The sequence below is a fragment of the Biomphalaria glabrata genome, chromosome 4, assembly GCF_947242115.1.
Source record: "Biomphalaria glabrata chromosome 4, xgBioGlab47.1, whole genome shotgun sequence".
NCBI lineage: Eukaryota > Metazoa > Mollusca > Gastropoda > Planorbidae > Biomphalaria > Biomphalaria glabrata.
Genome location: NC_074714.1, coordinates 34,478,278 through 34,498,978, shown reverse-complemented (window position 1 = coordinate 34,498,978; position 20,701 = coordinate 34,478,278). Strand labels below are relative to the sequence as shown.

The 20,701-nt window shown below is 34.6% G+C and overlaps 1 protein-coding gene across 10 annotated transcripts in view; it reads left to right on the top strand.

Moving 5' to 3' along the window:
- The window catches only part of LOC106072733 (uncharacterized), a 42,844-nt gene extending 29,466 nt beyond the window's left edge, over nt 1–13,378 (top strand). For all 10 annotated transcript variants that reach the window (XM_056027295.1, XM_056027300.1, XM_056027299.1 and 7 more), the window contains 7 exons: nt 312–536; nt 1,516–1,723; nt 6,148–6,258; nt 7,909–8,038; nt 10,368–10,539; nt 11,528–11,709; nt 12,682–13,378. In XM_056027295.1, coding sequence (XP_055883270.1) covers nt 312–536; nt 1,516–1,723; nt 6,148–6,258; nt 7,909–8,038; nt 10,368–10,539; nt 11,528–11,709; nt 12,682–12,743 — 1,090 coding nt within the window. In that variant the 3' untranslated portion in view covers nt 12,744–13,378. The remainder of the gene's footprint in view (nt 1–311; nt 537–1,515; nt 1,724–6,147; nt 6,259–7,908; nt 8,039–10,367; nt 10,540–11,527; nt 11,710–12,681) is intronic.
- The last annotated feature ends 7,323 nt before the right edge of the window (nt 13,379–20,701 follow it).

The window sequence follows — 20,701 nt, the reverse complement described above, 5'->3', positions numbered from 1 at the left end:
TTGAAGTGAAATAATTTATTTATTGTGTATATAAGTTGAGAATAGTCTTATTAGTATTAAGTAAAATTATGCACCATTGATCATTGCATTGCAATCTAAAGATGTAACCAAATGGGAAAAGTTTTACCTTGAGGCATCGAAAGAGAGCTTGGCCCTTTGGAAAACGATCAATTAGATAATCATTAATTAAAATCAATCATCAGTTCATTGAAAACATAGGAATATTAACACTGTAATAATAAGATTCATATTACTCTTTTATTAGTGCCTTAAAGGTAAAAGCTAATTTCACCAATTTATTTTCTGTTTAGCAATGATTTGTCTCCAGTGGAGGTAGAGTCCTTTATAATCAACCCAGGGGAAAGATACGACTTCGTGATAGAGGCCAACCAGACTGACAAGAATTACTGGATAAGGGCAGTAACTCTAGAAGTCAATGTCAGCAATCACACGGCTCTCGCTATTCTAAGATACGCTAATGCTTCTTCAAACAGCGAGCCCCTAACGTCGAGACGAGATTGTACCGAAAGTCAAAAGTTTGTATTGTTTTATTTAATACTTCTATAAAGCAATAAAGCTCGTGAAATAAAATTGAAACAAGATTAAATTGTTACAAAATCTGGGCAGTTAGTACAACGATGCATACAATAGACATTATTTAGCTAAACGTTTAGTTCATGTATAATTTTCTCAGTCTTTTTTACAAAGTTTGTATCAACTCACTCTGTCTATCTGTCTGTGTGTCTGGTCAAATAGTTTGTACTTGTATTTTCTCCCACAACCATTCTCAAATCAAATTAAATTTTGTACAATTATTAATTGGCTTAGATAAGACATTGCTCCATTTTAAAAAATAACAATTAATCAATTATTTTTGGTAATTAATTATTTTGTTTGATACCAACAAGGGAAATTAATCATTCAGTATTCACTGATACGGCTAAATGTGTAGTTTTTTTTTATCCCCTTAAACAATTGTACACGTTATTTCTCCCACACCCATTCTCGGATCAAGTTAAAACTTTACACGTTTATTGTACCTACCTAAACATGAATAAAAAAACATTAACTAATTACTCATTTAATTATTCGTAATTACTTAGTGGTTTGATATCAAATAAGAAAAATAACTTCTTCAATATTGAGAGATAGTTCTGTAATTCTTTCCCTTAGAAAAGGTTGTTTTTTTTAAAAAAGAGTTTTTAAAAGCATATTTATTATTTATTTATTTAATTCTATATTTTACTAACACACTTTCTCTTTTTCCCTTTCTCCCCCTCTCTCTCTCTCTTTCTCGCTCTCTTCTTTCGTACACCTACTAATAAGTAAAGTAGTACCTACTAATAAGTAAAGTAGTACCTACTAATAAGTAAAGTAGTACCTACTAATAAGTAAAGTAGTACCTACTAATAAGTAAAGTAGTACCTACTAATAAGTAAAGTAGTTTGCGGTTTGCTTGTGGCAAAGGATACAATGAAACAACTGAGAACATGTATATGTTTTTTTTTCTCCTAGATGTCGTGTTGCCAACTGCCCCTTTGCATTCTATCCTGCAGCAGATAATATTCTTTGCATTAATTTCAATCACCTGAAGTCAGCGGGAAATAGAACTGTACCAGGAGTAGAGACAGATACAGGGAATATTGAAGACATTTTTTTAAACTTCGCTTTCCCTGGCATTGGAGATGTACAACCTGGATCAGTGAATGGAATTAACTTTCAGGTGAGTTGATTGAACATACAATAAAAGCCGCTATGTAACTTTCAGGTGGGATGATTGAACAAAGAATAAAAGCCGCTATATAACTTCCAGGTGGGTTGATTGAACAAAGAATAAAAGCCGCTATGTAACTTTCAGGTGGGTTGATTGAACATACAATAAAAGCCGCTATATAACTTTCAGGTGGGATGATTGAACAAAGAATAAAAGCCGCTATATAACTTCCAGGTGGGTTGATTGAACAAAGAATAAAAGCCGCTATGTAACTTTCAGGTGGGTTGATTGAACATACAATAAAAGCCGCTATATAACTTTCAGGTGGGATGATTGAACAAAGAATAAAAGCCGCTATATAACTTCCAGGTGGGTTGATTGAACAAAGAATAAAAGCCGCTATGTAACTTTCAGGTGGGTTGATTGAACAAAGAATAAAAGCCGCTATATAACTTCCAGGTGGATTGATTGAACAAAGAATAAAAGCCGCTATATAACTTCCAGGTGGATTGATTGAACAAAGAATAAAAGCCGCTATATAACTTCCAGGTGGGTTGATTGAACAAAGAATAAAAGCCGCTATGTAACTTTCAGGTGGGTTGATTGAACAAAGAATAAAAGCCGCTATATAAGTTTCGGGTGGATTGATTGAACAAAGAATAAAAGCCGCTATATAACTTCCAGGTGGGTTGATTGAACATAGAATAAAAGCCGCTATATAACTTCCAGGTGGATTGATTGAACAAAGAATAAAAGCCGCTATATAACTTCCAGGTGGGTTGATTGAACATACAATAAAAGCCGCTATATAACTTCCAGGTGGGTTGATTGAACATACAATAAAAGCCGCTATATAACTTCCAGGTGGGTTGATTGAACATACAATAAAAGCCGCTATATAACTTCCAGGTGGGTTGATTGAACATACAATAAAAGCCGCTATATAACTTCCAGGTGGGTTGATTGAACATACAATAAAAGCCGCTATATAACTTCCAGGTGGATTGATTGAACAAAGAATAAAAGCCGCTATGTAACTTTCAGGTGGGTTGATTGAACAAAGAATAAAAGCCGCTATATAACTTCCAGGTGGATTGATAGAACATACAATAAAAGCCGCTATATAACTTTCAGGTGGGTTGATTGAACAAAGAATAAAAGCCGCTATGTAACTTTCAGGTGGGTTGATTGAACAAAGAATAAAAGCCGCTATATAACTTTCAGGTGGATTGATTGAACATACAATAAAAGCCGCTATATAACTTCCAGGTGGGATGATTGAACATACAATAAAAGCCGCTATATAACTTTCAGGTGGGTTGATTGAACATACAATAAAAGCCGCTATATAACTTTCAGGTGGGATGATTGAACAAAGAATAAAAGCCGCTATGTAACTTTCAGGTGAGTTGATTGAACATACAATAAAAGCCGCTATGTAACTTTCAGGTGGGTTGATTGAACATACAATAAAAGCCGCTATGTAACTTTCAGGTGGGATGATTGAACAAAGAATAAAAGCCGCTATGTAACTTTCAGGTGGATTGATTGAACAAAGAATAAAAGCCGCTATATAACTTTCAGGTGGATTGATTGAACAAAGAATAAAAGCCGCTATTTAACTTTCAGGTGGGTTGATTGAACAAAGAATAAAAGCCGCTATATAACTTCCAGGTGGATTGATTGAACATACAATAAAAGCCGCTATATAACTTCCAGGTGGGTTGATTGAACATACAATAAAAGCCGCTATATAACTTCCAGGTGGATTGATTGAACATAGAATAAAAGCCGCTATATAACTTCCAGGTGGATTGATTGAACATACAATAAAAGCCGCTATATAACTTCCAGGTGGATTGATTGAACAAAGAATAAAAGCCGCTATATAACTTTCAGGTGGATTGATTGAACATACAATAAAAGCCGCTATATAACTTCCAGGTGGATTGATTGAACATACAATAAAAGCCGCTATATAACTTCCAGGTGGATTGATTGAACAAAGAATAAAAGCCGCTATATAACTTCCAGGTGGATTGATTGAACATACAATAAAAGCCGCTATATAACTTCCAGGTGGATTGATTGAACATAGAATAAAAGCCGCTATATAACTTTCAGGTGGATTGATTGAACAAAGAATAAAAGCCGCTATATAACTTCCAGGTGGGTTGATTGAACATACAATAAAAGCCGCTATATAACTTCCAGGTGGGTTGATTGAACATACAATAAAAGCCGCTATATAACTCCCAGGTGGGTTGATTGAACATACAATAAAAGCCGCTATATAACTTCCAGGTGGGTTGATTGAACATACAATAAAAGCCGCTATATAACTTCCAGGTGGGTTGATTGAACATACAATAAAAGCCGCTATATAACTTCCAGGTGGATTGATTGAACAAAGAATAAAAGCCGCTATATAACTTCCAGGTGGATTGATAGAACATACAATAAAAGCCGCTATATAACTTTCAGGTGGGTTGATTGAACAAAGAATAAAAGCCGCTATGTAACTTTCAGGTGGGTTGATTGAACAAAGAATAAAAGCCGCTATATAACTTCCAGGTGGATTGATTGAACATACAATAAAAGCCGCTATATAACTTTCAGGTGGGTTGATTGAACAAAGAATAAAAGCCGCTATATAAATTTCAGATGCTATTAAAGTGATCTCTTCAATTTATCTGTCATTCACAATAAACACGTGGTGTTCTATTCTTAATTTATATTATTATTATCATCATCAAACTCCATTTGAGTGAGGGCTTGAGAGACCGAAATCTTCTCTTGCAATAGCCCTGACAGAGACCATGTTGTTTTGTGTAGTGCATATATGTCACCATACAGGTTAAGAATTAGTGGATTCCCAGACCTGTTGAGACGGAGATCAGCAAGTCTGTGGCAGTAAAAAAAAAACAACAACTATGCAGACCTTGCGATCTATAGGGTAGATGATGTAGAGGGCATTTATTTCTATGGCTGACGGTTAACAAGGGTGTCATTAGGCCATTACAACGACCAACCGCCTTTAATTTCGCCAACTAATGTCCTATACCCGATAGACTAAAATTCATATTCTAAGTCTTCACCGACAATCAAATTTGAGGCCCGTTGTTTCTGAAGCCGAGCGCTGTAACACCTCGCCCCCTATATAGTTAATACCATCATCAAATGATGCAGGTCAGTGATAACTTTTCTGATTTCATGCTAACAGTTGTACTACATCTAATTCAGTTGTTCTTGCATTGAAAAAGTCAGTTTTTTTTTTTTACAAAATATATCTCAACTCACTCTGTCTGTCTATTTGTTTGTCTGGTAAAAAGTTTGTACACGTTATTTCTCCAACACACAATCTTGGATCAAGCTGAGATTTTACGCAATATTTTCTGGTGCCTGGCAGAACAAGAATCAATAAAAAAAAATTATTAATCAGTTACTTAATTAATTATTGGTAATTATTTATTTTGTTTAGTATCAAACAAGGAAAAGAAATCATACTTGACAGTTGTGGCGGTATAAGTTGAAATCGTTTACTTTTTATAAAATACAGACGTTACTTCAAAACAAAACAAAAAAGAAAAGATGATTGTGTCATACGCATGTCCCTAGGTCAATCTAGTCCTGCATCTTAATCAATGGCTTAAACTCTGCCAAGTCGTTGATTTCCCTGGCTGATTGAGGCTCTAAGAGTACTAGGGAAAAGGAGTGGTCGTACAAATGTGCTCTAGCATATGGAACGAGGAATGTGCTTTTATCGTTGTGTCTTTCTGGCTATTTTATTAGATTTTGAAGATTATGGTTCAGTGTTTTATGTAAAATTTTATGTAAAATTGTTACTTTAATTTTTGAGTCTTCTATCCAGAACGTTCTCTAAATTTAATGATTTTACGAAAAGTTTTAGTGTGAATATTCGTTTGCTAGAAATCTTACTGCTCTATTTTGTGTCTGTTTCTAGTTACAAAGCTTTATATCAACTCACTCTGTCTGGTTCAAAGTTTGTACACGTTATTTCTCCCACACCCATTTTCTGATCAAGGTGACACTTTGCACAATTATTCATTGGCATATACAAAACATGACTCCATTTTTTTAAATAACCAATTACTGGTAATTAATTATTTTGTTTGATACCAATAATTGAAATTAATCCTTCAGTCTTCACAAGTGCTGCTAAATATGTAGAGTTTCGTCCTCTTAGATAATTGAACACGTTATTTTTCATACACATTTCCTTGGATCAAGCTAAAACTTTAAACAATTATTTATTATACCAATTAGTCAATTAATTATTGGTAATTATTATTATTTTGCTTGGTAATGAATAAGGGAAATAACTTCTACATTATTGAGAGATATAATTGTAGTGCAAAGTTCTTTCCAATAGATAAGCTTTTTTTTAAAATGGTTTTTATTTTGTTTGTTAGATGCCACGCGTTGCAGCCTTGACACAAATGGATGAAGTGCGCACGTTCTGTAAAGCAGACGACTGTGGTGAAGACAAACTGTGCGTGTGTACACATTCCATTGACCTCAAGGTCAGTTCAAGGCTGAAGAAATTAAACTTTTTTTTTTAGAATTATTTTATAGTTTGGTTCGAATGTGTTCTTGAATGGAATTAATGATAGAGAGCCACAGACCTACTGATAGTGTGCACCTAGTTTCATGATTTCCTTTTTTATATTGTAGTTGTTTTGTTTTTGTCATGTTTAACTAGATGTAAATTAAAATATATTTCTGTGTTGATGACTTCAATAAATACTGTACTAGCCCTGCTCCTGCACCGACGCTTCTGTTGCGCCCCAGTGCACTGTTCAGCACAGACTATGAACGGACTATTTATGAGGAAAAAGAGACAGTTGATTATTGGACTACGTGAATTTGAAAGAAAGAATTTAGCATTTTTGGCTAGAATTGGGGTCGCTAGGCTTGTGGACAGGCCAGCAAGGTGAGGAACAGTTGAGGTGCTCTGTGGAGTCGTTCCTCCGAGTGCAAGACATTTATGAAGTCATGAGAAGGCGACAGTTCTTGTAGTAACCAAAAGATAGACACGGACTGGGACCCTGTGGTAAGGCGATAGAGGCAACTTCGGCGGCGACAGTGAACCTTATAGGAAAGTGCAGACAGTGGCGGCGACAGTGAACCTTATAGGAAAGTGCAGACAGAGGCGGCGACAGTGAACCTTATAGGAAAGTGCAGACAGAGGCGGCGACAGTGAACCTTGTATGAAAGGAAAAAGATGGCGACGACCAAGACTGCCTTTTTTTTGTAATGTTTTCATGTTAACTGTCAATAAACAGCCATCATATATAAAGCATGGAATTAAAAGAATCTTGTTTGTAACAGTTTTGTCTGATTATAAGAATCTAAAAAATATCAATTTGTATAAGTCTATATCTGGAATAGATTTGAAAGTAGTTTTTAATTACCTGCTAACTCACCCAGTGGCGACTATTGGTGACCCTTCTAAACCATTGGTAAAATCGTCGAGGCAAAGGTTATTGAGATGATCTTTTTTTACCAGTGCCAGTACTGAGGTAAATGCTATCCCAAAGAACTTCTATCTCCACTCTACTGAGGTAAATGCTATCCCAAAGAACTTCTATCTCCACTCTACTGAGGTAAATGCTATCCCAAAGAACTTCTATCTCCACTCTACTGAGGTAAATGCTATCCCAAAGAACTTCTATCTCCACTCCGCCTCTCTTAGTCTACAACCCCAAGTAAGGTGAGGTCCCCAAGTTCTTTATAAGTATCACAACAATCGGAAATGAAAGGTGAAGAGTGACAAGGTGGATAGTTATTGGAGGTAAGAGAACAACTTTATCACAATAACTTGGGACCTTTGTTTTATTTCATAGAGTTCCTTGCTCCGAATAATAGAAGAAATAAAACGTATCATAAGTTCGATGTATTTGTTGGGACATCTTTTGAGTATCATAAATTCAATGTATTTGTTACGACATCTTTTGAGTATCAAAAGTTCAATGTGTTTGTAAGGACATCTTTTGAGTATCAAAAGTTCAATGTGTTTGTTAGGACATCTTTTTGGAGTATCAGTTCAACCTTTCGAAACTCTTCATCTAAAGAATAAAAGAATGTTTAGTATTTTCCCTATCACTGAATGCAATGTAAGGGTTTATATTCTTCACATAGTAACTCTGACTAAAACTGTTTTATTTACACAGAACAATAAAGTCTACCAAATGACATTTGTGAACATGGGCGTGGGCAAAGGTTGGGCTCATCCAATACATCTCCACGGACACGATTTCCATGTTCTTAAAATAGGTTATCCAGACTATAACAATAATACAGGTAAGTATAGTGTATAATTGTCCTAGTTACAGCCATTAATTGTCGCAGAATACACTAATAGATATATACATTATTGTCACTAGGTCCTATTCCCTAGTTTCTGTTTCTTGCTCCATACTTCCTATTCCCTAGTTTCTGTTTCTTGCTCCATACTTCCTATTCCCTAGTTTCTGTTTCTTGCTCCATACTTCCTATTCCCTAGTTTCTGTTTCTTGCTCCATACTTCCTATTCCCTAGTTTCTGTTTCTTGCTCCATACTTCCTATTCCCTAGTTTCTGTTTCTTGCTCCATACTTCCTATTCCCTAGTTTCTGTTTCTTGCTCCATACTTCCTATTCCCTAGTTTCTGTTTCTTGCTCCATACTTCCTATTCCCTAGTTTCTGTTTCTTGCTCCATACTTCCTATTCCCTAGTTTCTGTTTCTTGCTCCATACTTCCTATTCCCTAGTTTCTGTTTCTTGCTCCATACTTCCTATTCCCTAGTTTCTGTTTCTTGCTCCATACTTCCTATTCCCTAGTTTCTGTTTCTTGCTCCATACTTCCTATTCCCTAGTTTCTGTTTCTTGCTCCATACTTCCTATTCCCTAGTTTCTGTTTCTTGCTCCATACTTCCTATTCCCTAGTTTCTGTTTCTTGCTCCATACTTCCTATTCAATAGTTTCTGTTTCTTGCTCCATACTTCCTATTCCCTAGTTTCTGTTTCTTGTTCCATACTTCCTATTCCCTAGTTTCTGTTTCTTGCTCCATACTTCCTATTCCCTAGTTTCTGTTTCTTGTTCCATACTTCCTATTTCCTAGTTTCTGTTTCTTGTTCCATACTTCCTATTCCCTAGTTTCTGTTTCTTGCTCTATACTTCCTATTTCCTAGTTTCTGTTTCTTGCTCCATACTTCCTATTCCCTAGTTTCTGTTTCTTGCTCCATACTTCCTATTCCCTAGTTTCTACTTCTTGTTCCATACTTCCTATTCCCTAGTTTCTGTTTCTTGCTCCATACTTCCTATTCCCTAGTTTCTGCTTCTTGTTCCATACTTCCTATTCCCTAGTTTCTACTTCTTGTTCTATACTTCCTATTCCCTAGTTTCTGTTTCTTGTTCCATACTTCCTATTCCCTAGTTTCTGCTTCTTGTTCCATACTTCCTATTCCCTAGTTTCTACTTCTTGTTCTATACTTCCTATTCCCTAGTTTCTGCTTCTTGTTCCATACTTCCTATTCCCTAGTTTCTGCTTCTTGTTCCATACTTCCTATTCCCTAGTTTCTGCTTCTTGTTCCATACTTCCTATTCCATAGTTTCTGCTTCTTGTTCCATACTTCCTATTCCCTAGTTTCTGCTTCTTGTTCCATACTTCCTATTCCCTAGTTTCTGATTCTTGTTCCATACTTCTGTTATAGACTTTACTGGGAATTTGACGAGATTATAATTAGACTATTTTAGACGGACATAGGAATTATGGGATAGATTTTAACGGAACGATCAACAACGACTCACTCCTCTTAGTTAATGGCGAGACCTTCTTTTGTAGTAACTGTCGACATTTGGACTGTGCCCCTTCATTTTCTGGATTAAACATTTGTGTTAAGTATCTATCGTTTTCCTTAAGTATATTCTACAAGTTGTTATATGTTGTTGGTTGAACGAACTCCATCTAGACCTAAATCTACATCTCAGACATCTGTAATCTGTTCTACTAAACAACCCACAACACTTCCTATTCCCTAGTTTCTGCTTCTTGTTCCATAATTCCTATTCCCTAGTTTCTGCTTCTTGTTCCATACTTCCTATTCCCTAGTTTCTGTTTCTTGTTCCATACTTCCTATTCCCTAGTTTCTGTTTCTTGCTCCATACTTCCTATTTCCTAGTTTCTGTTTCTTGTTCCATACTTCCTATTCTCTAGTTTCTGTTTCTTGTTCCATACTTCCTATTTCCTAGTTTCTGTTTCTTGTTCCATACTTCCTATTTCCTAGTTTCTGTTTCTTGTTCCATACTTCCTATTCTCTTGTTTCTGTTTCTTGTTCCATACTTCCTATTCCCTAGTTTCTGTTTCTTGTTCCATACTTCCTATTTCCTAGTTTCTGTTTCTTGTTCCATACTTCCTATTTCCTAGTTTCTGTTTCTTGTTCCATACTTCCTATTTCCTAGTTTCTGTTTCTTGTTCCATACTTCCTATTCTCTTGTTTCTGTTTCTTGTTCCATACTTCCTATTTCCTAGTTTCTGTTTCTTGTTCCATACTTCCTATTCTCTTGTTTCTACTTCTTGTTCCATACTAACTATTCTCTTATTTTTGCTTCTTGTTCTTTACATGAATTTGATTTCCTTTATTTGTATACCAGGTCGCTTCATCCAAGACAATTTCGATATAGATTGTAGAGGATATCCTAAGAGAGACCAAAGTTTTTGTAATTTCGCTACTTGGTCCAATCGTTCATGGGGAGGTAACAACATTCCAGGTCTTCAACTCAGTAATCCTCCCATCAAAGATACAATTATAGTGCCAACTGGAGGGTATGCATGATCTATATAATATATTTGATTTTGCTACATTTGTATAATAAGCTATTATACTTTTGTACATTGTACTTTTCTTGTGATCACTATGGATGATTCTTGTAGATTCGACAATGCAGTCTAAGAGAAAGTTTAAATTTCTTCTTTTTCCAAGAAAAGGCTTTTTATGAGTGGCTATTTTGACGTCAATCTCTACCCCCGCTCTTAAACTGGCCCGCACTTGATCTCTCCCCCCCCCCCCCCTTAGGTCATCCAATTATAGTGTAGACATCTTCTCATTATGGCATGGTTAGTACTGACTAAGTGCTGACTAAAAGCTGACTCTGCTTGGCATATTCCTGGTGCCGCCTCTGCAGTTGTTCCGACAGTAATTAACTTAAAGTAATTATTGATCTAATCCTTAATAATTTACTTCTATATCTATATTTATAATTTTCTTAACAAAGTAACGTATGTAGCTGCTCAATGGCCAATCAACTTCACCTTACCCAACTAATGTCATGTACCTATGTCATGTACCTATGACATGTGCCTATGACATGTACCTATGTCATGTGCCTATGACATTTGGGTGGATTTAGGAACGTTCTGAAAATCTCCAAAATCAATATCACAGTCTTCACTTAGATTTGAACTCGAGATCCCAAGCTCTTGACTACATAGCTACCAGGCTCTAAAACATACAAGAAGGTATTTTATCGGAGGATTTTTTAATGGCAGGATTATTTTTAGTAACTCCAGACGTCACCAATATTTGTAAAGAGTTCTCCCTCTGTCTAATGCAGAAGTCAATCGCACCAAGTTTTTTTTTTGTCTCAATATACTCTTTGCCAGTCTACCCAAACCAACATCCACATTGACTTTCATCTTTTTTATTCCCTTTCAGAAACTTATGATTTGAAAATACGTTTTTTTTTTGTTGTTTTTTTTGTCATCACAAAGTGCAATAAAAGAGTTATTGATGTTTTGTTTTATTTCTTCCCAGTTACGTTGTAGTTCGATTCAAGGCAGATAATCCTGGACTTTGGCTAATGCATTGTCACATAGAGTTACACAACACTGATGGTATGGCTTTGTTGTTCAATGAGGCCAGAGAGTCACATCCCAAACCTCCAGCTGGTTTACCGAAATGTGGAGATTTTAGTTATAATGCATTAAATTCATGTAGTAAGTCACATTTTCAAAAGATCTAACTTCTAAAGTAACGCCATTCAATGTCACAGTGTTGTTATACTTTTAACTCTTGGTAAAGAAATATCAACTTGATCCGACGTTGAGTGTAGGAGAAAAAAACGTGTACAAATTACATTTGTTACCAGACAGACAGACTGACAGACAGAGTGAGTTGATAAAAACTTCGTGCACAATTATTTCTTTTACCTGACAACTCAAGAATCAATTTTAAAATAACATAAACAATAACCAGTCATGAATTATTTTGTTTTGTGTCTTGTACAAGAGAAAGAAATCGATGTGTTATAAGTTAAATTAGTTCCCTTGAGGAATCCTGAGCCATAAGTGAACAATGTTTAATGCATAGACAAAATGCTAATGTAAACATTCACCACTATACCCCCCTTCTTCCGTCCGCCTGTCACAACTGGTTCAGACATGTGACAGGATCATAGCGCATTCAGAAAGCTAAAAGCTAAACAAAACAATTGTTTAAAAATATTTTTAATCGCACATATTTATCATGTCTAGGCCATATCTCATATCTGGATAACTAATCCAAACTAATTGTCACAATAACACTTAATATAAGCTTTGTTTTTGTTTGTTTTTCATTTGGTTACTGTCAAAATAGAAACTAAAATTTTGGTAGGTCGTTTGCTATTGTTTAGTATCCTAAGATATTAGTGACTTAGTGAAAATTAAATTTGGACACAATGAAACAATAGCCAATATGTAGATTCCAAAAAGCTATTAAGAGTATGATAAAATTACAGAGTTAATTGAGAAGATGTATTACATCATACCTTACACTCAATCACAACTTATTAGAATACGATATAGAAACTTTGCCATAAAGGCAATTATACATATAATGATTTCAATCAATTTTCTATCAAAACAAAACCATACTACATATTGTCATTATTAGAAGACTATTTTATTTTTATTTTTCTTACATTTCAGATTCAAATAGTCCAAGACTTTACATTGTTTTTGGAATTCTTGTTTTTGTTTTACTCTCATAGGGGTAGAAATAATATTCATATTGAGGACATGAAATATTTACTGTCATAATTTATATGCTTCACGCTCAATAAAGTCATCTTTTTCTACAATGAGCTTACATCTAATCAATAAACTTCCAGTGATAAATTGGTACATTTTAAATAGCTACAATATATTTATAGTAGTGGGGTGGATAAACAGTGTAAGCTATGGTCTTAAAGTTGGATAGTTTGCAAACACTTAAAATTTTAAAACATTTCATCGGACACTCTCAGAACGAGTCTACCAGATGTGTAGGACCGTTATACATGTCTTCTTCCCCTAATATTTACAGTACTAAGGAAATGAATAATTACTATAATAACACTTAATTAAATAATTTTAAATAATTAGCATACAAATATTTTAAAAAATAAACAAGATTGCATGAGATTTTTTGTTTAACAAACTCAGAGGTAGCCCCACCAGATCCGCTAATTGACTGGAATATTTAAGGCATGAACTTGTTTTGATTGTGTATAGTATAACATTTTAAAAGCGTTATTGTTCACTTGAAAACAAACGGAACAATCTATTATCAATATTGAGATTTTTTACCTGTATATATATATATATATATTTTTTTTTGCCCAAAATAAAAGAACTTAGCTTTTCAGTAGCTTTTCAAGATTTTACTATCAAAATGCAACGAATTGACAGACAAGTGACTCAAAACTATTTCATCCTACGGGGGCCGCCAAAACATACAGATTACTTGAGACTTTTTGGGGATTAATATTGTCCCCTGTGTAAGTTAAAGGCACGCCACTGCATGGACACTGGGTGATAAATTTTGCACTTGAAAAATGAATATCTCCGCTACTACTAGATCTAGTCATACAAAGATAGAGTTGGTGTGTTTGGACTTTTTTAAAAATTGCTTTTCTACAGCAAAACATTATGATTTCAGAAATGCTCCAATCTTTTATTAATTATTATTTCTTTTAATTTAATTTTATTTTGAGGGCCAGTGAAAATATCTGGGGGAAGGTTTCCGTGCTGTCTTAACAAAATATTTTTTTTAAACAAGCAAAATATTAAAAAACATAATTTAAAAGAACAAAACAAAGCTTGTCTAAAGGGAACATTTAGAGCAATTTCTATCTGTACTCTAAAATGTTTATCCCTTAAAACTATTCATTTTTTATCACTAAACCATTTTTTGTTTGGTTATTTTTTTAATCATTCCTAAACTTTGTTGAAAACAAAAAATAATTGTGTACAATTTCGTCTTATCCGAGAGTGGGAAAAGGGAAGAACTAACGTGTATGAAAATTGTACCAGACAGACAGTCAGACCAAGGTGACATAAGCTTACAGACCGAGGTGACATAAGCTTACAGACCGAGGTGACATAAGCTTACAGACCGAGGTGATATAAACTTACAGACCAAGGTGAAATAAGCTTACAGACCGGGGTGATATAAGCTTACAGACCGAGGTGATATAAGCTTACAGACCGAGGTGATATAAGCTTACAGACCGAGGTGATATAAGCTTACAGACCGAGGTGATATAAGCTTACAGACCGAGGTGACATAAGCTTACAGACCGAGGTGATATAAGCTTACAGACCGAGGTGATATAAGCTTACAGACCGAGGTGATATAAGCTTACAGACCGAGGTGATATAAGCTTACAGACCGAGGTGATATAAGCTTACAGTCAGAGGTGATATAAGCTTACAGACCGAGGTGATATAAGCTTACAGACAGAGGTGATATAAGCTTACAGACCGAGGTGATATAAGCTTACAGACCGAGGTGATATAAGCTTACAGACCGAGGTGATATAAGGTTACAGACCGAGGTTATATAAGCTTACAGTCAGAGGTGATATAAGCTTTGTGAAAAGAAATATTTCTGCTCAAGTCGGGATTTGTACTTGTATCCCCATGTAAGTAGCCTATTCTAAAATCTTACCTCCCCTGAGGTTTTTCGTTAAAAAAAAAGTGGTGTATTTTTATGAAAAAAAAAACTGCTAACATATTTACGTTGAATAATTATCAGAAAATAAAAAGTAGCCATTGCGCCAGAACTTTGTCAAGATCTAAAATATCATGATATCGGATTTCCAATATCTTTTCTAGTTTCTGGGATCTAAATGGGATTAACTGACAGACCACATAAAAGCAATAGCGACTTTTCCTCAAGTAGGGGCCGTTAAAAATGCTTATAAGAACATATGGCTAATAGCTAAGCAATGCAGATCCTACAGATTGCGGGGCCCTATGCGAAACGGATTGCGCGGGGCCCAGTCTGGGTAGGGAACAGGATAATAAGTAAAAATTAAGTTTTTGTATTAGAAAATAAATTCGTTTTTGCATTTTATTCATACTTTACTAAGTACAAAATCACTGTCAAATTAACTTTACGAGCCATCTAAAGAAGATAGTAGTTTCCCAACAAAAGCCGATAAACATTTACATCTGCCTTTTAGATTTATTATCGACTAGCAAAATATCGCTTTTGTTTTATTTTAGAGGTCGAGATAGATTTAGATCTATATTTTTAGGCCAGTTACTATTAAAGTAAATTAGGCATTTGAACTTCTTGTTTTGGTTAGAATTCGGCTTATTATTACATTTTTATTAAATGAAAGCTGACAATGCCGTTTTTTTTAATCGCGAGTAGGATTGGCGTTTTCCATATTGAATAACACCCCGAATGGACAAATCTGTCTGTTTTTAAGGAGATTTGCATGTTTTCAGAATATTTTAATAATTTCAGATTTTCAAGACTTTTTTTTTGTATATTTTGCAATTTCAGAATTCCAGGAACCCTTTATTAATAAGTTAAAATGGTTTAATTTAATCATTTACACATAGAATTCGCGCATGGCCTATGAAAGAGCGGGCCCACTGCGGCCGCATATGTTGCACTGGCCTAAGACCGACCCTGTAGCTAAGGTAGGTATTATATAGCTTCCATTGTATTGCCTTCGTTTGTAGCTAGTTTCTAGATCTTTTTTGTTTGATAGAACTACCTCAGCGACATTCAAAAAAGTGACTAACTTCTTCTCTATTGAAGCCAAAGCAATGTTCTAGTACCGACATAAAGTGCTATGTCTTGCTCGGCACTATTGTTTTATGCTTGATGTAAAAACAGTTCAATATCTTGTTCAGGACTGTTTCTGAATGTTGGGTGTTGAAGCAGTTCAATATCTTATTCAAGACTGTTTCTGAATGTTGGGTGTTGAAGCAGTTTAATGTCTTATTCAAGACTGTTTCTGAATGTTGGGTGCTGAAGCAGTTTAATGTCTTATTCAGGATTGTTTCTGAATGTTGGGTGCTGAAGCAGTTTAATGTCTTATTCAGGATTGTTTCTGAATGTTGGGTGTTGAAGCAGTTCAATATCTTATTCAAGACTGTTTCTGAATGTTGGGTGCTGAAGCAGTTTAATGTCTTATTCAGGACTGTTTCTGAATGTTGGGTGTTGAAGCAGTTCAATATCTTATTCAAGACTGTTTCTGAATGTTGGGTGCTGAAGCAGTTTAATATCTTATTCAGGACTGTTTCTGAATGTTGGGTGTTCAAGCAGTTCAATATCTTATTCAAGACTGTTTCTGAATGTTGGGTGTTGAAGCAGTTTAATGTCTTATTCAAGACTGTTTCTGAATGTTGGGTGTTGAAGCAGTTTAATATGTTATTCAAGACTGTTTCTGAATGTTGGGTGCTGAAGCAGTTTAATGTCTTATTTAGGACTGTTTCTGAATGTTGGGTGTTGAAGCAGTTCAATGTCTTATTCAGGACTGTTTCTGAATGATGTGCAAGCAGTTTGATGTCTTGCTAAGGACTGTTTTGGCCTTACAAAACTTTAGTTTCTTGCTTAGGACTGTTCTGAAGCCTGGATGTTGAAACAGTCTTGCTCGGAATTTTTTTTGTTTTTTAAACAGTTTTATGTCTTGGTGCTAGAAGTGTGGTATTAATTGTTTTTATGTTTTGCGCGGACCCCATAGAAAGTAAAATACCAAAAGTGTCACGTCTTGCTAAGGACTGTTTTTGAATTATTCTTTTATTAAGTGACGCCTAGTCCTCTTGAGTCCTGCCTTACAAGGACCTATTCTTGTTTGAAAAAGAAAGGGTTTTAACTTTAAGGATCTCCAATCGTAAACCATAAGCTGCGGGTATATGCCAAGATTAAAATAATTAAAGTCTATCTAACTCTCGGTACAATTGTCTTCGTCTTATTTAAGTTTCTTTAACAGCCAACGTCTTCAATAAACGCCTTCGCTTAATAAAGAGAGGCAACTCAACGAGGACAGTTCTTTATCAATGAGACATCACAAACATAGATCATAACAGTCTGTTTCTAACCCATCGACAGAGGCGGAACTCTGTTGTATTTCTACAATATTAACATTTATCTCCAGCCTAGCTACTAACAGTGCACACATTTTAGCGCGAGCAGAGTGATAAACTTACAACAATATGTAGATATATAATTTTAGATTCTATAGCATATACATTTACTTTATTTATAATTACTGACATCATTTAAAGAACACCTAATATCATCTGTATTTCCAGACAGCTTCTGCTAGTTACCCTTCTTTACTGTGATCAGTTTTGTGTGTTTGTTTCTGTCTGCTTAATCTCATGAGTATTCCGTGTCAATGGACATCCACATTTACCTTGTCTGACTTTGCTTGAGTTACCTGCCTACATTTACAGCAACAGAAATCAGTGTCAATGGACATCCACATTTACCTTGTCTGACTTTCCTTGAGTTACCTGCCTACATTTACAGCAACAGAAATCAGTGTCAATGGACATCCACATTTACCTTGTCTGACTTTCCTTGAGTTACCTGCCTACATTTACAGCAACAGAAATCAGTGTCAATGGACATCCACATTTACCTTGTCTGACTTTCCTTGAGTTACCTGCCTACATTTACAGCAACAGAAATCAGTGTCAATGGACATCCACATTTACCTTGTCTGACTTTCCTTGAGTTACCTGCCTACATTTACAGCAACAGAAATCAGTGTCAATGGACATCCACATTTACCTTGTCTGCCTTTCCTTGAGTTACCTGCCTACATTTACAGCAACAGAAATCAGTGTCAATGGACAAAATGGACATCCACATTTACCTTGTCAGCCTTTCCTTAAGTTACCTGCCTGCATTTACAGCAACAGAAATCAGTGTAAATAGTTTATCAGTGTTATACTTAAGCCTGTAATAATACTATACGGTCTTGTTAGATTTTCATCAATGTAAATATATACTCAACATTCAACATTTTGTATGTACAAGAAGTTATCGATAAGTCATGCTATTAAACTATGGCTTGAGCCATATTTCAGGTTACCGTCTTGTTTGATGAATAGCTGGATGATTTAAATAGTTTTTTGTACATTACGTATTGAAACAAATACATTTATATTTTATAATTGTTTCCTGCTATTTCTTCGTGTATTAACGACAATGTCAAAGCAGTTTCCCCTATCGTGTACAAAATAATCTGTAGACATCTAAATGACAATATTAAATACAATCAAAATGCTTGAGCTTTCAACACATTTGGAATAATTAAATAAACATTGATACTACATAACCGATCATGTGATCATTGGGCAAAGAAAAAAAAAAGGGAGATATATCCTGTTTCAAATATTGATACCTAAACATTTTTTTTTTTAGTTTTAAACGCTCGTCTTTAACTAACACACAACACCATCGCCTACTTTCTGATCTATAAATCTATTAACAGAGGATTAGGCAAGCGCGCATTAATGTGTTTTGTTTTTTTTTATTGGGCAGCAGCTGCACATTTTACTAGCTTGATATTTAACTTGACAACTCTTATTACAAAGATTAAAATCAACTCACTGTCCCTCTGACTATCTTTCTATCTGTCTAGTAAAAGGTTTGAACTCTTTTTACCAATGAAAACATGAATCAAAAAATTAAAATTATTGGTATTTAATTATTTTGTTTAACATCAGAAAGGGAAATAGCTTCTACATTCTTAAGTGATTTAGTTGTATGAACATAGTTCTGTGTGTAGTCGCTGAATGAACTCTTTATGTTGTCTGTTGTATTTATGTGTATTTTTCTGTTGTGTTGTCTTTATATGAGAAACGAGTCCTTGTAATCACAACAAATTTCCGTAAGGATCAATAAAGCAGTCTTAGTCTTAGTTCTACCCCTTGGATAAGCTTTGTTGTGTTTTTTAAAAGATATTTTTATTCCTCTAATCAGGTTGCACATTCATCAATAAAAATAAATGGAACCTCATTGGTTTACGGCTCTAACAATATTCCTGGAAATTTCATAGTTGATTTATTTCGTTGAGAAAAGAATTACTAGCTCGTTGGCCTCATGGGGAAAAATCTAGTTTTACTTTTATAATTTTTTAAAGTAAAAAATAAATTAATGTAAATTTGGCTAGAGACTAAATCTAGGTCTAGATCAATTATCGGTTTTGAAAAGACTATGGCGTTCTTGAAAAGACTATCACGTTAGGACATTTCCAAATGAAGGCATTATTTATTCAAGAGAATATTAAATTAAAGTTTTGCGCAACGTCTTCTAAGTGTAGATTGAAAGGCTTATCAGTGGATGGAATTATTCAAGAATGAAAAAGAAAAACATGGCGTAGGCACTAGTAGTCAGCCATAATGTACCGATTGTGCGATAACAGAGTATATTTACAAGTTTATTGAATTTTCCAATATTATATTACGTAAATGTTATATAGAAGGAGATCTCCTAGACTAGATCTTAAAAGTTCTAATACAGAAGTCTAGGTCTAAAGTCTAGTGTTAGATCTAGATATCCAATTAAGGATAATATTAATAAATAATCGTTTAAACTATGCTTTTCACGCTGGCATATTTGTAAACAACTTACGTTCTTGAAACTGACGGGATCGATACCCAGTTTTAACTATATTTTTTAATTAATCATACTGTAAATACGGGTTTACCCAATTTGTTAAAAAGTTTAGTTTTTTAGTAGAGATACAATGAAGTTATTAGTCTTGTTTTAGGGCGCTCTGGCAGTTGTAGGGACATTAAACATAATGTATGCCATGATCTGAAGAACATTTATGACAAGTTTTATCAAGATTGGTCAAATGGTTTTGATTTCTATGCAGGGCATTGCCTACATTCATACATAACATACGCCTTACTTTGGCTTTATATTATAGATAGATTAACTTTTAAAGATTTTTAATCTATATCTTGTGTCACAGAAACTGATGACTTTTATTATCTACTCTATGCTTCAAAGTGTCTGGGAGGGGGTTCTTTACGTATGCCTTGGATACGTAGTTAGTAGATTTAAGAAACAAATTAATGAGTAGAAATCTCGTAAGTAATAGACTACTAAGAATTAGACAGGAAGTGATGACAAGTTCTAGAGACGCTAGAAGAGTGACAATAGGGAGCCTCAATGTCGGTGACTCAACGACATTTTCCACTTGTAAATAAATATTTTAAAGTTCTTCAAAGTCTATGAAGTATTTGAGAGCGTCTTAAAAGCCGAACTGCTGTTGAGAACTCGCAACTATGTTATGGACGTCTTTCTAAGAGCGCAACAGCACTTGACTTTGGTCATACCTTGCGGCTGTATTATGACTGAGTTAACTTTTACAGAAATTGTTTATTTGTATTTATTCTATTGTTTTATAGTGTAAACTAAATAAATAATACTTAAACTCCATATGTTAAAAATATAGCTGATTTATGGCCTTGTTTTTATACTCTTGCTTTTATGATCTTGTCGTGTTTTTATGACCTTATTTATGACCTTATTTAGAAATTGTTGTGAACTTTAAATTATTTCTCAGGCAAGAAAGTACAATGTTAACGTACACTTGTTATAATTTCTATAAATATTTGATCAACACTTTAAGGGTTAAAGCATAACACTTCTGCTTTGTTTATTATCAGTGGCAAAGAATGAACTTACTTCCGCTTTAAAGCC